Here is a 15,626-nt window from a genome sequence, read left to right as displayed (position 1 = left end):
CAAATCCAGGACATTTATAGGTGGAATTGAACAATCATTATGTACATTAGCAGGGTTTTTTTTTATTTTTGCAAGGTGGCTGGAAAATTAGATCTAATTTCACTGGGGAGAGGAACAGCCTGCCTCAGCAAGAGAAATGGTTTCCACACATCAATTTATGTTGGTGTGGTGGCGTGTTTTCATATTCTTCCCTTCTCATTCATGTATTTATTTCTAAACAGGGAGCAGCAATGGATTCGGGATTCTGTAAGGTGGAAGGTCAATCAGCTATTAAGTTCCACTTCATTTCCCAAACACTGTTGCTCTTTATTAAGGGCACTTTCTCTTCTTTTCTTTTTCACCCCCACCAGGGCACATCATAAAACAACCTCCACACCACAATCACTGTGATTCTGTATATAAAGATCCCTGCGGGAACCATTACCGTATCTTCATCATCCAAGTATTTTTGGTTTTTTATTGATGACTGATCAATCCGGAGACAGTCCACAAACTAAATGGGAATTAACCAATGGTGGGATTCAGCCGGTTCGCACCTATTCGGGAGAACTGGTTGTTAACTTTCTAAGCAGTTGGGAGAACCGGTTGTTGAAAGAAATCTCCTTTTGTTGTTTTTTCCACTCTACATGGCTAATCCTGTAAGGAAGGCAGGAAGGAAGGAAACATTCTGGTGTTGTTTCTAGCCTAATCTTTATTGCCCTGCTTATAGAAACTGCCTCTTTGGTTAACCCTTAATACATCGTAACAGCTAAGGTGAAGTGCCCATCAACCTGAGTGATGTTGAGTTGGCCACGCCCACATGGTCACATCACCATTGAGTCCCAACTACCCAGCTGGTCATTAGGATGGAGAACTGGTTGTTAAATTATTTGAATCCCACCACTGAAATTAACTTTCTCTCTTGTTCTGCAGTCAGCTCCAGTGTGTTTTGCAGCTACATGTATCTATCCATCTGTGTGTATATCAACATATACTGTATCCAGACATTATGCCTCAAAGCAATTCATGACATATTTTGTGTTGATTCTACTGTTTATGGGAGTCCCTGAAGCAATCACTTCTTCCCCCCCCCCCCCATTTTAAACAAAATAATTTGATGCCTTGGCTTACGTCCTTGGAAGCAATGTCCTTGCGTTTAGAAAAAATCCAGAGCCAAATCCAGATATCCAGAATGAGCAGGTCCTTAATTAGATTTTAAGGAAGGCCAACAAGGTTTCCTATCTTGCAGTTGGAGCATTTTCTGTTGAACAAGAAAAAAAAATAGGGCATGGGCAAGCACTAAAGAAACTCTTTCCTGAATTTTTCTACTGCAGTCATTAAAATAATCTTACTTTTCTCTGAGGCTCACAGCCCTATAATGCTTAGGACTGCACAAATTAACTCTGTTTTCCCCCCACAATTGTAAATCAAATCTGGGTGTGTTAGTCTCTCAAGCAACTAACAGTGGATTTTTTCCCCCCTGTTTCTCTCTTTTGTCCTCAAAGCATTCAAAAGATGTGGGAAGACCTCAGACCCCATTAAAAGAGACAAGTCTAGAGTCATGGACTCAACCACCGGTAAGCAAGAACATTTAATTTATGTTGGTTATGTTCTCCTGAAAAAAAGGAGGGGGAATTCAGATGGTTCCATTTGAAAAATGTTTTAATGCAATAAGTCAACAGCAAAAGTTCATGGAAATCGTGTTTTTGAAATATTTGAATAATGCCAAGCTTTATTCTTTGAGCCTTAGAAAATGACATGATACAGTATGTGATTTAAAAAAATATCTCCTGAATGTTGTGCACACTTGAACATTTGATTGAGGACATTTCTACTCATTCCCAAAAGAAAGAATTAAGAAATCTATTTATTTTAATGGGTCTTTTTTTCATATTTCTTTGAGAAAGCATTAAGCAAACTGTCTTCCGTAGCATTTTTTTTAGTTTAGTTTAGTTTATTGTCACTGCACATCACACAACAAAATTAAATGCCATCCTCAGTGTACATTATAACTATAAAAATAAAAACACAAAGACACATCCTTCACATGCTATATAGTTGAAATTGAAAACCTGATACTGCACTAATATTGCACTGTACAGTAGTATTCAATATAGTTACTGCTGTGGGATAGAAGCTGTTTTCAGCCTATATTTTTCCTTGTTTTTGTTATCCTGTACCGTTTGCCTGATGGTAATAGTTCAAAAAAAAGGGTGCCCAGGATGAGATGGATCTTTAAGGATGTTTTGAACTTTCTTAAGATAGCGGGAGCTACAAAGCTCTTCCAAGGAGGGGAGAGGGCAACCTATGATCCTCTGGACAATGACATTGACCCTCTGGAGCACTATCCTATCTGACACTGTGCAATTGGCAAACCATACACAGGTGCAGTACGTTAAAATACTCTCTATAGTGCAGCAGTAGAAGCTCACCAGTTCTTTTCAGTTGCTTTGGGTTACAGCATTCCCGCTCACTGAATATTCTCACAGGGACTGAGAGTTGAGTAGACTATCTGTTATTTGGGTTATATTTCACCTACTATATGTCAGCAGGAGCTAACACCATCAAAGATTATTCCACAGTTATGAGGATCATAGAAAATCTTATTGATGAAGGTTTCTTCAGAGGAGCCTGAATTCATTACAAAGTTGTCTTCTTCACCTCGCCCACTATGGCCAGGAGAGAGACGTTTTCGGGAGAGTTATAAAACACTTCTATCCATCCATCTGGTATGACAGGGAGGGTAAAGGAAGGTATTACTAAGTAATGCTTCATGACAGAGATGGGGAAAGGAATCAAATGCTTAATTTCTTCCATAACTATGTCAGCTCTGGACAAGCAGCAATAATACCTTCCCTTTAAATAGAGATTGATGATAAATGATGATGTTGAAGTTGGTCGGTCGGTCGGTCGGTCGGTAGGTAGGTAGGTAGGTAGGTAGGGTAGGCAGGCAGGCAGGCAGCCAGGCAGGCAGGCAACCTATGATCTTCTGGACAATGAGGTTAACTCTGTGGAGTGCTCTCCTATCTGCCACTGTGCAATTGGTGCCAATAGATGATGCTAGATAGACATACAGATATATGATAGATAGATGACAAGTAGATGACAAATAGATGAAGATGATGATAGATAGATAGATAGATAGATAGATAGATAGATAGATAGATGGATGGATGGATGGATGGATGGATGGATGGATGGTTGGTTGGTTGGTTGGATGGATGGATGGATGGATGGATGGATGGATGGATGGATGGATAGATAGATAGATAGATAGATGATAGATAGATAGATAGATAGATAGATAGATAGATAGATAGATAGATAGATAGAAAGAAAGAAAGAAAGAAAGAAAGAAAGAAAGATAGATAGATAGATAGATAGATAGATAGATAGATAGATAGATAGATAGAAAGAAAGAAATTAGTAAACAGATTTCCTTGAAGTTAAATTTGAGATCATATTTCTATGGCTTTCTTAAAGGATCATCTTAATTAGATTTTTTTCCTAATGAAAACTATAAATGCTACATGTTTGATGCAACATGCTGAATTTAGAAAAATGTCAAAGTAAGTTGAGTAGATGGACTGGGATGTCTTACTAAGGAGGCAGACCTAAGGTTTTCTTAGAAGGAGAAAGGAAATAATGGGATGAAGGAGTAAAGCAGGGCACGATTCCAGAAGGGCAGCAATTTTTGATAAGAACTGTTAAAATCTTTCCAGAATATCCAATGGTAGCTTTGCGGCTGTAATGATGATTCATAGCAAATCTTCAGTTCCATCTATTTCACTTCACCCCGTGGTCATGTTAATGAAACTTTATTTTACATGGCTGTACAGCATCCAAAATGACTATTAGAACTGAGCTTTTCATTTCTCCAGCTCATTTCAGATGTCAACTTTACTTGTAGCTACAAAGAGTTTGTTGCCCTCAATAGGAATAAATTACGAAGCTCACAATTGGTGGGATCAGTTCTCCAATATTTTTTTTTTGCCAAGGGTGTATTTTCATGATATCATCAAGATATATTTGGGGCGTGGGGCCACAGTCAAACCACACTAGGATGGAGGTATGGCAGCGGTCCACCATGGGTACAATGATATACAAATTGCACTAGTGTAGGGCACCAGCTACCGTGTGAGAAACAGAAATGTACAAATTAAGTTAATGTCTGCAGACAGTTATGAGCAGTTCATTAACTCTGAGGATGGAATTCTATTTAAGTCTACCCAATGACAGTTAAAGGTGAAAGCTTTTCAGAGGAGTATTGGTCCATCAGTTTTGACTCGCCAGGAAAGAAATTACAGCTGTTCACTTTGAGGGGCGAGGAAACTGATGAATGACAACATTTGATGCACAACATTTAACTTGAAAATTGTATAATGTATTATAAGTGGATATTTCGGGATTGGCTATGGGGCTTAAAATTGTTCTTTGCCTTGTAAAAAACTGCTCCATTTTTTAAAGTCATTGTTTCATAGATGATCTTACCCAAAGAGGTGGAAAAATGAAACAAGTGTTGGGTTTACTTATAATACTGCATTTATTTGTGTGGGCTTTGTAGGTTGTTGTTGTTTTTCTTCTTCCCCTTCTGGTGATATTGAACTCTGTCAACGTATCTGAAGGGCCACCTTGAAAAAGGTGGACCTACACTGATCCTGGATAATTTTCTTTGCTGGTTTTTGCCTTGCCTTTTTTCCCACGTCATTTGGAATTATTTTTGGTTAAATTTTGTAAGTAACTTAATATTTGCATGAAGTTTGCTCTTCAACGGAGAGATTTCATTTATTCATATAGCTGGTTCCTAGATAAAATAGATAAAAATAGACACAGCGGCTAAGCATCTTCAGCTAAGATGCTGAGCTTGTTAATCAGAAAGGTCATCAGTTCGGCGGTTCAAATTCCTAGCGCCGCGTAACAAAGTGAGCTCCCATCACTTGTCCCAGCTTTTGCCAACCTAGCACATCGAAAGCACATTAAAATGCAAGTAGAAAAATAGGGACCACCTTTGGTGGGAAGGTAACAGTGTTCCGTGCACCTTTGGCGTTGAGTCATGCTGGCCACATGACCACGGAGATGTCTTCAGACAGCGCTAGCTCTTCGGCTTTAAAACGGAGATGAGCACTGCCCCCTAGAGTTCAGAATGACTAGCACATATGTGCAAGGGGAACCTTTGCCTTTAAATACAAATGGCACTGGATAATTGCAGTAGACCAATGTGCTGGGTGCACATATCATACTAAGCCACCATGTATTGATTGCTTGTTGGTGACTATGTTATTCATGAATCATGACTTAAAACTCTTATGTGCAAAATGAGTCATGATAGCTTGTACAAGAAACCATGGCTAAAATGAATTAGGCTGGTATGTAGTTCCAAAGATAAGGATAAAATGATTCAAGATCATTTAAAAGAGTGTTTTTAAAGTTTTTTCTTTTTTTCCTTAAAAGAATGTAATTCAGAACAAGTGGGATTGAAATTAAGATGTATAGTTAAAATAGAGGAGATTCTTTAATGCCAGTCAAATTTCTCCATTCTCTCTGCTGTAATCAGATGAAATGGCACTTTAAACGTTTGCTGCCTTTGATGTGCATTTCAGGTTAGTTGTAAAGGAATTTTAGTATAATGCACAAAGGCGGTGTTGTTTGAAACTGAGGAAGAAAAAAAGGGCTGCGTGATGATCTTCCTTTTCTTTTCTTATTTTTATGACCCATCAAAATTACAAAGTATTCACAAAGGGAAGCTTTTCCTTTGTTTCAAGAAGATCAACCAGCCTCTCTCTTCCATATCACCGCTGGCTGCGTTTATGCTATCTTTTAAGAAAGCATGTCTTAGCTTTCTCTTGGTGATCACATTTAGACAAATTTTACAAAATGAATGAGTTCCGTGTACAGATGGCCAAATCCACATCTCTTGCACTCATTGAAAATGTAGAAACAAGCCAAGATAGACCCAATTAATCTATTCAACCCATAGCCAATTGTTCCAAACCAGGGGTGTCAAACTCAAGGGCCGGGGACCACCCTGGAAACAGTGAAAGACTGGCCCACGGTGCCTCTGCCAATCAAAACGGATCTCCATTTCCACTGGCAGAGGGTTGCAGGCAAGAGGCTGTCACAGCTGAAAATTGAGCACAGGAGTCCGTTTTCACTGGCAGAGCGCTTGCGAGTCCACAGGCACCCCAGACACGAGTGATGTTGAGCTGGCCATGCTCACCTGGCCACACTCACCCAGCCCCCCAAAGTCAAACACAACCCGGATGCAGCCCTCGATGAAATCGAGTTTGACACCCCTGTTCCAAACAATCAATTATACGAATCTATATTTTAAATTTATTAAAGGGGGATATTTGTAGCTCAGGGCTGAAATGAGGGGGGCCTTGATGTTCTTTGAGCATGCTTATTTTCTTGCAGACATTTCATTAACCTAACTAGGTAACATCATCAGTGCTAGTGACTAGCAAGAAAACAAGCAAGCTCAGAGAGCATCAAGGAACCCTGATTTCAAGTTTATTTCCATAATATTTCTTTGTAAATAATTAAAATTTCTGCTAAGATAGAATACATAAGGATATATAGACAATATATGAGGATATATAGAAAAATCCTCAAATAAATGCAAACAGTCTTTTGTTCCTTCCTTCCTTCCTTTCTTAAAAAAAAGTAAGTGGCATTAAGATCTCCCAAAAGTATAGCACCTATAAAATACCTTAAATAATACAATAGTTAAGAACTGAAATACTGTTTTAATATGCCATTATTTTAATACCCTACTAAAATTTTAAAATTTCATATAGTAAAATATTTAAGGTGAAAACTGATTGACTATCGAGGCACTTTATTGAAATATTTATTAAAATTTCAAGTCAGTGCCACTAATTGACTTCCATGAGTTCAGGAATTTAAACCTGCAAAAAAATTTAGCTTATTTATCTAACTAAATCTGATACTTGTTAATGGATTGCTCTGTCTGGCATAGTGTTACAAAGAATTTTCCTGTTTATAAGATAAGAGTAAGAACACCATGATATTTTTGCGTGGGGTGGGGGAGTGTTATTTGTGTTGACCATTTACAGTATGAGTTGTGTATGAAACAACTACCAAACCTGAAGACTTTGGCTCTTCCTGGTTACTCATATCAATTAGCTTTCTTGTCAGGATATTCTCCAACTGATCATATGTCATTCCACAAGTTGTATATGTGCCATTTTTGACTGTACCCCAACTTTCTAAGATAATGTTAAGATTACCTTAAAAAGTGGTGGTACAGCTCTGGTGATATTGAACACTGCCAGCATCACCATAGCTAAGCCTCGTGGTTGGAAATTCAACTTTATTTAGACATTATATATCTTCGGGATGTGGTGGCTCAGTGACTAAGAGGCTGAGCTTGTTGATCAGAAAGGTTGGCAGTTCAGCGGTTCGAATCCCTAGCTCTGCGTAATGAAGTGAGCTCCTGTTACTCGTCCCAGCTTCTTCCAACCTAGTTCGGAAGCGTGTAAAAATGCAAGTAGAAAAATAGGAGCCACCTTTGGTGGGAAGGTAAACAGTGTTCCATGAGCCTTGGGCATTTAGTGATGCCGGCCAGATTATCCACCACACTCTGGGGCCAACCAGAAGTTGTATTTGTATTTGGAGAAGGTCAGCCTTCTCCATCTTTTGTTAATGGGTATGGCTTAAATACTGGTAGTCCTCAAATTATGGACCATAATTGAGCCCAAAATTTGTTAAGTGAATTTTGACCCATTTTCTTGCCACAATGAATCACTGCAGTTGTTAAACTAGTAACAGGGTTTATTAAATGAATCTGGCTTTCCCATTGACATCAGAAGGTCACAAAAAAAGGACCATGTGGCCCTGGGACACTGCAACCATCATAAATATGAGTCATTTGCAAAGTGTTTGAATTTTGATCATGGGACCCCAAGGATGCTGCAATGGTCGTATGTGAAAAATGGTCATAAGTAACTTTTTTCAGTGCCTTTGAATGGACATTAAATGAACTGTTGTACGTCCAGGGTTACCTGTATTATTACACTTGCATTCTTTAAGTGATTAGAAGTTGGCTGATTGAGCGCCAGTTGTTAGGAATCAACGTTGACAGCTCTGTTGAAATTAACTGTAATCGATTTTTGTGAATGATTGTGGGTACATTGAATTGATTATGTCAAACAGTTAAGTCTCTATCTCTGTGATTGTCGCCACACCATTGCTGAGTTTTCAGAAAATGCTGGGGACTACAACAGAGGTGGGTTCCTATTGGTTCGGACCGGTTCGGCCAAGTAGGTAGTAATTCGGCCTGCCACACCCCTGAACCAGTTCTTTCGGCGGCGGCACCATCTTGATTTCCAGTCCTGAGCATGCATCAAACAATCTTCATTGGGAAAAAAAAAATTTCCTTTTCTAACGTTGCGCGCATGCCCAGACTGTCAGTGTTTGAAATATCATGCAGAATTAAATCAGAGTCAAAGACAAACTTATGCTTAAAGTTCCAATTTAATAAGACAGGCACGTTGGCATCGTGCTATGGAATCCCAATTCTGGAAGTTACATCAGAATCCCACCCAGTTAAAAGTTCATGATCTTGTCCCCACACCCACAGCCCATCACATGGTCCAATCTTCTTCTTCCAAACTAGCACCTACGCCCAACTGCTTCCGATCAGGTGCAAAGGTTTGGGAGACAAAAGATGACCTTGAGCTTCGAGAAAGGAATGTTTTTATTTTGAAAACAACACATTCTACCCCTTGCTAATTCCCCTCCTTAATGAAAGTGTGGAAGGCCAAAGATTGTTATAGGAACCGCTGCAGGCCTGACACAGACCTTTTTAGGTGCAATTTTCTTTTGCGCTGAATAGCAAGACACCCCTGGACCAGTGGTGTGTTGCTGCCGGTCCTGACTGGTAGCGGTCTGGAGCAGATGAGAACTTACTGTTACGGTGGCTCGTTTGGCCCACTGTATTAATGCCAAAAGGCACACTATGCACGCACACACAGTGTGCAGTGCATGTGTATGTCCCAACAAACAGCTGGGTGTTGCAGGGGCGGTGGATTGCACCTGCCCGCACTGTGCATGTCAGGCTCATGCACGAACAGACCGTGATCAGCGTACCGATAGCGACGGTAAGAGCAACCCACCACCGCCCTGGACTACAACCAAATAAATAGACTTTTTAGTGGATCAGGCTATATTGAATAAGCATAGACAGTAGAATGGGTCAAGTTAATTACCCTGTCTGGGCATTTTTGGACTACTTAAAATGAGTCACGAAATCTGGCGTGTTATCCATGCTTATATGTGGGGAAATGTAAGTGTTGTATTGAATGTTCGAGAAAATAGAGACACTTACTGGCAACCTGGAGCATCAGGTATAGTTTTACCAAGAATGATTGCTCCCTTCGGTCATTTTAGCTTTTTCTGTCTCAGTCATAATTTGTGTTTTTCCCCTGGTTCCTGTTTTTTTTTATAAATGTCGGTGTTATAAGGAGGCCAATGAGCCGGTAAGTTGGAAATTGAATCCCCTTTCAGAAAAGCTATAGTACAACATGTTTACTCTTTTATTATTATTAGTTTCCCTCTGTAGCTTTCTACCTCCTCTAATGATGCCGTATTGCTACAGTGGCCAGAGGATTATTTTGCATGAAAATCTACTGTGGCTGGGAAGATTTCAAGTGCCTTGTCAAAACCAATGAGTTATAAATGAAATCTTATGGAGAACGAACACGCCCTGCAATCCATTCTAGAAACTGGTGAAATTCTTCTTATCTTGAGAGGACTATAGTAGGATGTGCATGGGGGCAGGATTCTAGGAAAGTGGATTTATCTAGTTTTCATCATCCCATCCCCATATTATTGTCAGATGCAGGAAATCAGGAGTCCAAGCCGTTCAAGTGAATATATAGGGTTATTTCAAGCTCAAGCTCTCTACAAGAATCTGAACTACTAACAGTCCAAGCAACTTGGCGGTAGATAAGAGTCAACTAAATTCAAGGTGGTCTGGACTTAGATCTCTTGTGGGCATGCAAAGAGTTGAGACTAATGACATGTTTTACCCCTCCTTTGGGCTCAGCCTGGTCATCTTCTACAAATATATGGTTATAGAGCCTGCAAAGCATCTGAACTGTGAGTAAAATTGAGTGTGCTCTCCTGCAGATTATTATTATTAGAGCCTCAGTGACATAGTGGTTAGAGTGCAGTACTGCAGGTTACTTCAGCTGACTGCCGGCTGAATGCAATTTGGCAGTTCGAATCTCACCAGGCTCAAGGGTGACTCAGCCTTCCATCCTTCCGAGGTGGGTAAAACAAGGACCCAAATTTGGGGGGGGGGGCAAGAGGCAGACTCTGTAAACCGCTTAGAGAGGGCTGTAAAGCACTGTAAAGCGGTATATAAGTCTAAGTGCTAGTGCTATTGTTATGGTTTTTAATTGTGTTATTTTTTAAAAAAAAATCTGATTTCTGTTACATTTTGGGTTATTTTGTTGTACTGTTTTGTGTTTTTAACTTTGTTCCCCACTCAGAGTTACATAAACAAGATGGGCAGCTGTATAGATTTCCCATATTCATTCATTCATTCATTCATTCATTCATTCATTCATTCATTCATTCATTCATTCATGACAGAGCACCCACTCACTCCCACAAGGATTTATATAATGATAAAAAGGAAGATCTCATTTTGAGATCTTTTCCCTGTTAGACCTAGAAGCCATCTTTTAATTTTTGGATTTCAGGCTTGCCACACTTTCTACTGTGGGAAAATGGGAGGGGGGATTATCCGGAGTATGGGTGATGTGTAGCCATAATAACATTCTTTCTCAGAAAGTCAGGGTCACATTGTTCCTGCACCTGGATGGATGTGGATGGGAGGAATCTTCCTTTGGGGAAATGACTGATTGGACCATGTGATGGACTTGTGGGCGTTGGGGCAGGGTCTTGAACTTTCAACTGGGTGGGAAAACCAGGAAGCTTTCAGATTCAGGTTTTCCCAGATGTGCCAACATGACATCTCTAATAAAGTGGAACTTTGAGAAAACTCAAGTATCTGAGTTTTCTTTCATTGGGGGTATTACTTGTAACCGTGACATTCCCTTTTCCTTCCCATCATTCAGTTCATCTCTCCTTCCTTCAACGGATGCATACTGACAATGACCAACAAAATCTGGAACTTTTGCATTTTCATCCCCGTGGGCATGGCATATAAAAACCTTTAAACAATATGGCATTATTTCACATACATTTCCCACATCCACTATTAAATATGTAGCTGGCTAGTCAGCTCTTGGCAAAGATGTTTGTGCTTTCCTGTTAAAGGAGACCGATAAACCATTTCTCTTTTACAGAGGTCAGTTAGCATGACATATCCCGAGTTTCTCTATAGTTATATCAGCTTAGGGAGCAATCTCTTTTAAATTCAATTTTCTGCAATTGTGTCCTAGATGCCGAGATCAACAAATGCCCATTCAGAGACAGAACACACCAATTTTAGCACTGGACACGACGTTCCATAAATGGTCCCACTGGCAGGACATTCTTTGAAGTCTAAAATAGTGGTCATAATGAAAGACTATAATAAATTGATGAATAATGTCTGTGAAGGAAACTTGGGCTTTGATTTTTGTTTTTTGTTTTGAATCAGAAACCCAGCCAAATCTTCTTACCATTCCTTCGGCCACCATACATGGCTACTGGATAATTTGTAGTAATAATAGTACTAATAACAATAGTAATAGGTGCCTTTGGTGCAATCCCAATTTTATTCTCACCAAAATATGTTCTACAATCCTCTCTTGTATTGAAATAAATATAATCTATTTATTATATATAAATAACTAGCTGATAACCCTGTGTTGCCTGGGTATTTATTCATCCTTATCCTGTAATACAGTGGTCCCCAACCCCCGGTCCGCGGACCGGTGCCGGGCCGTGGAGTACCTGGCACCGGGCCGCGCAGCGGCCGGGGGCCATGATCGCTGCAGCGGCCGGGGGCCATATTTTCAACTTTGTAGTCCTCATGAACGCGTCCTTTCTCTGCCCCCCCGCCGCCCCAGATGTGCGGGGCTGGGGGGGCGAGGGGAGGCCCGATCTCCCCCCCCGCCCTCTTGCTCTGCTCGCCCCGGGAGGGAGGGGGCGGCGGCGGCGGCCTCGGCCCGAACTTGGGATGCTGCTGGCGGAGGCTGCCTGGGAGACGAAACTTTGTCCGCGGACTCACCCGGCCCGCCTGCCCCGTGGAATGACGGGGGGGGGCAGGAGGGGGCGGCGGTGCTGCATTTTCCTCCCAAGGAGAAACTAAGGTTGCGGGGGGGAGGGGCGCAGCGCGGCCGTTTCGGGGGAACTTGGGGAGCTTCTCTGTTCCGAGAGGCGCTTCGCGCGCAGCCCCACCCAGGTGGGAGATGTTTTCCTCCGCCGAGGCGGGGAGGGGGGGCTTTACGTAAGACTCGCGGCGCAGCTCTGCCCCCCCTCCTGGAGTGTCACCTGCCTCCCGCCCCTCCCCCCCGCCGCTCCGCCGAAGCGCTTTTTGTGTCAGGCCGGCGGGGCTCTCGGGGGCCCTTCGGCCGCAGCCTGCCTTCTCCCCCTCTTCCCTTCATGGAGCGCGGCGCGGAGGCCCACCCCCTCGGAAGCAGCCGGCCTCCGCCGCGCCAGCCGCCCGCCCGCCCGAAGTAGGACACAGGGCCATCTTTTTCCCCCGCCGAACTGCAGCGAGGAAAAAGGGCTGCCCGAGCGAGCGGATCGCGGGGTCGGTTCCCCCTCCCTTCCCCCGGCGGCCGAGGAGGAGGCGGCGGGGCGGCCTCGCGGGCTGTTGGCCTTGGCGTGAAGGAAGCCCCCCCGCCCTGCGGAACGCGCGCCCAGGATGGCCGCCTTCCCACCCGCCGGTCCGGAAGGCCGAGGGAGGCTCGTCTGACTGGTCCGCGGCGATAAAAAGGTTGGGGACCACTGCTGTAATAGACAGGAAAAGCTCTGATGTTGTTGAAAATATCTGGGCCAAATATAATTTCTAATGTTGGATTTTCCCTCTTACCAGAGGGAGCCCCCTTGTGGAGTACTGTGAAGCCATTATCATGGCAACTCCACTGCACTGTACAGTAGAAGCCATTTTACAGCAGTATGGTAGAAGCTATTTTAAGGCACAACAGGCTGTATCTTAACAGAACACACATCCCAAAGGGTGTAAGAGGAGTCTTACCCCCACTGTATTTGTTTCTAGAGAGTAAGTCATCTGTGTACCAAGTTTGGTTGAAATTGTTCAAGGCCTTCCAGAGTTATGCTGGAACACACACACATACACACACACAACTATAGATAGATAGATAGATAGATAGATAGATAGATAGATAGATAGATAGATAGATAGATAGATAGATGATAGACAGACAGACATAGATAGATATAGATATGACCCATCCTAACTTACTAACATTCCAGTGAGAGAGAAGTTCCCTAAGAATGGGATCCAACACAGTCCAAAAACTCTGAAGATTAAATCTCTGGTCCCAGAGGCCAATCCAGATTGGATCCTGCAGGATTTGATTTCTTTCTCCATTGTATATATTTTAAATATTGGCACGAGCCTCAAAATTCATATTTTAATTAATTTCACAGCCACTTTGCCAGTTTCCAATCAAGGCAAGTGAAGTTGTCAGATAATCGCTAGCTGATCTGAATGGCCCTCACAATACAGCTGAAGATATGACAAATAGCTTCACGGCCAGATGCTGATAAAGGAAAAAAATGTGAAAGGCAAAGAAAGAACCACTTTAGTAATATGAGGCAGGGCATCGCTTGGCTCATTGCTAAGATCGGATTTGGCCCAGGCACACAAATGTGGAGCTTAATTTTACTACATTATGGCAGAACTAATTGAGTGGAATGGCTGGTAATGGTGATAGTCATGTTGGATTTGCCCCAGATGCCATCTGCCAAAATTTCCACTGTGGTTACCAGAGACAGAATTTCAAGTCATTGCTTGCAGAAAAATCTGTCGTCCTCAACATTTGCAATACCTTTTGATATATTTCTATGAACAGGGCTTAGTTTCATTTCCAAGAAAATTTAACGTATGCCAAAAGTGCATAGACCAAAGTAGAGAACATTGGATCCAGGATGCTAATTTATGGTGCCGTCATCCTTTCCTTTCCAGCTAGCTGAGTATATGCTGGTAGACAGAGCCTAGGAGTAAATATACTTCAAACAGAATTGGTGGCTCCATTTGGAAACCGGGTTTAATAGATGCAATAATATATGAGCACTCCTGTCAGCCACTGCATATCCACCTATCATCCCTTTGAGCTAAAGCCAATTTACAGGTGACACTGAAGGTCAAAACACTCATTCATAAATATATTTTCAAGAAAACCTTTCTTAGTATCCCCCCCACCCCAATGTACTCTGATTAAACTTTCATTTGTGATGGTTCCCAGCTGGTATACATCCCTGAAAGTTTTATAGATTAGATTCGAATGCTAAATTCAGAACACTGGTTTTATTATTATTATTATTATTATTACCCGTTGCCCTTACTTAAGTGATTGATTGGCCAAGTAATAAGAGGCAGGAGAAAACACTTAGCAAGGGAGATTTTGCATAATTGTTGGTCAAGGGTCTAACTTTAGGAACCTTGGTTGCAATCAGTTTAACATTCTATATGACAGACATATATTTAAAAAAAATGCATTTACCTCAGTGGTGTGTCCATTATTTGTTGTTGTTAGTTGTGAAGTCATGTCCAATCCATCGTGACCCCATGGACAATGTTCCTCTAGGCCTTCCTGTCCTCTACCATCCTCTGGAGCCCATTTAATCTCACACCGACTGCTTCAGTGACTCCATCCAGCCACCTCATTCTCTGTTGCCCCCTTCTTCTTTTGCCCTCAATTGTTCCCAGCATTGAGCTCTTCTCCAGGGAGTCCTTCCTTCTCATTAGGTGGCCATATAAGTATCTGAGGGTTCACTATTAAGGCTGTGCAAAGACTTGCACTTCTGTCAGAGGTACTGAGGCACTTCTGGGCTGGTATGATTAGCTAGGGACATCACTGTTGCCATTGGGGGTGACTTTCATGTCCCTGGCAGGAGCTGGAGTGAAGGACGAGAGCTCAACCCCACCCCATGGCTGCATTCAGGTCTCCAACATGGGCTTGCTAACTTCCATCCCAGCATCCTAATCAAACAAGCCACCATACTCCCTTGTGCAGAGACTTTGAGATATATTTTGCTTCATCTCTGTTTCAATCAACACATAATCTGCCATTTTTCCCCTTATCACATTTCCCAAAGGATTTGGAATAAGAATCTCTGATAAGGTAAAAATATAAATACTTATGATATGATTGTAGTGATTTTTTTTAAAAAAAATGGTAGCACCAGCTATAGAACTTTTCCCCCCACATCTACTTACTACCAATTTCTCTTTTGCTTTCATCAACTTGTTTAGGTAGACATATCAAGGAGAATCATACAGCTTTGTTCAAAAACTCTTTCCTTCTGCAGTATATTTAAACAGCTCTTTATGGATTTACAGCAGAGAAATTAATTAGAATGTATTGCTCTGGAATCATTGTTCTTTTCTAAGGCAGAGATAGAGAACTGTCTTTATACAAATTTGTCAAACAGGGTATAACTAATAGATAGATAGATAGATAGATAGATAGATAGAT

General features: G+C 41.7%; 1 protein-coding gene across 1 annotated transcript in view; it reads left to right on the top strand.

Annotated features, from left to right (window-relative positions):
* Positions 1 to 15,626, top strand: part of PCDH11X (protocadherin 11 X-linked) — a 747,920-nt gene that overhangs the window by 416,417 nt on the left and 315,877 nt on the right. The window contains exons 3-4 of the mRNA XM_032228039.1: positions 1,485 to 1,556; positions 12,352 to 12,361. Coding sequence (XP_032083930.1) covers positions 1,485 to 1,556; positions 12,352 to 12,361 — 82 coding nt within the window. The remainder of the gene's footprint in view (positions 1 to 1,484; positions 1,557 to 12,351; positions 12,362 to 15,626) is intronic.

The sequence above is a fragment of the Thamnophis elegans genome, chromosome 12 (genome assembly GCF_009769535.1).
Source record: "Thamnophis elegans isolate rThaEle1 chromosome 12, rThaEle1.pri, whole genome shotgun sequence".
Classification (NCBI taxonomy): Eukaryota; Metazoa; Chordata; class Lepidosauria; order Squamata; family Colubridae; genus Thamnophis; species Thamnophis elegans.
Note: the sequence above shows the minus strand (reverse complement) of the source record. Positions and strands in the feature narration are given on the sequence as shown.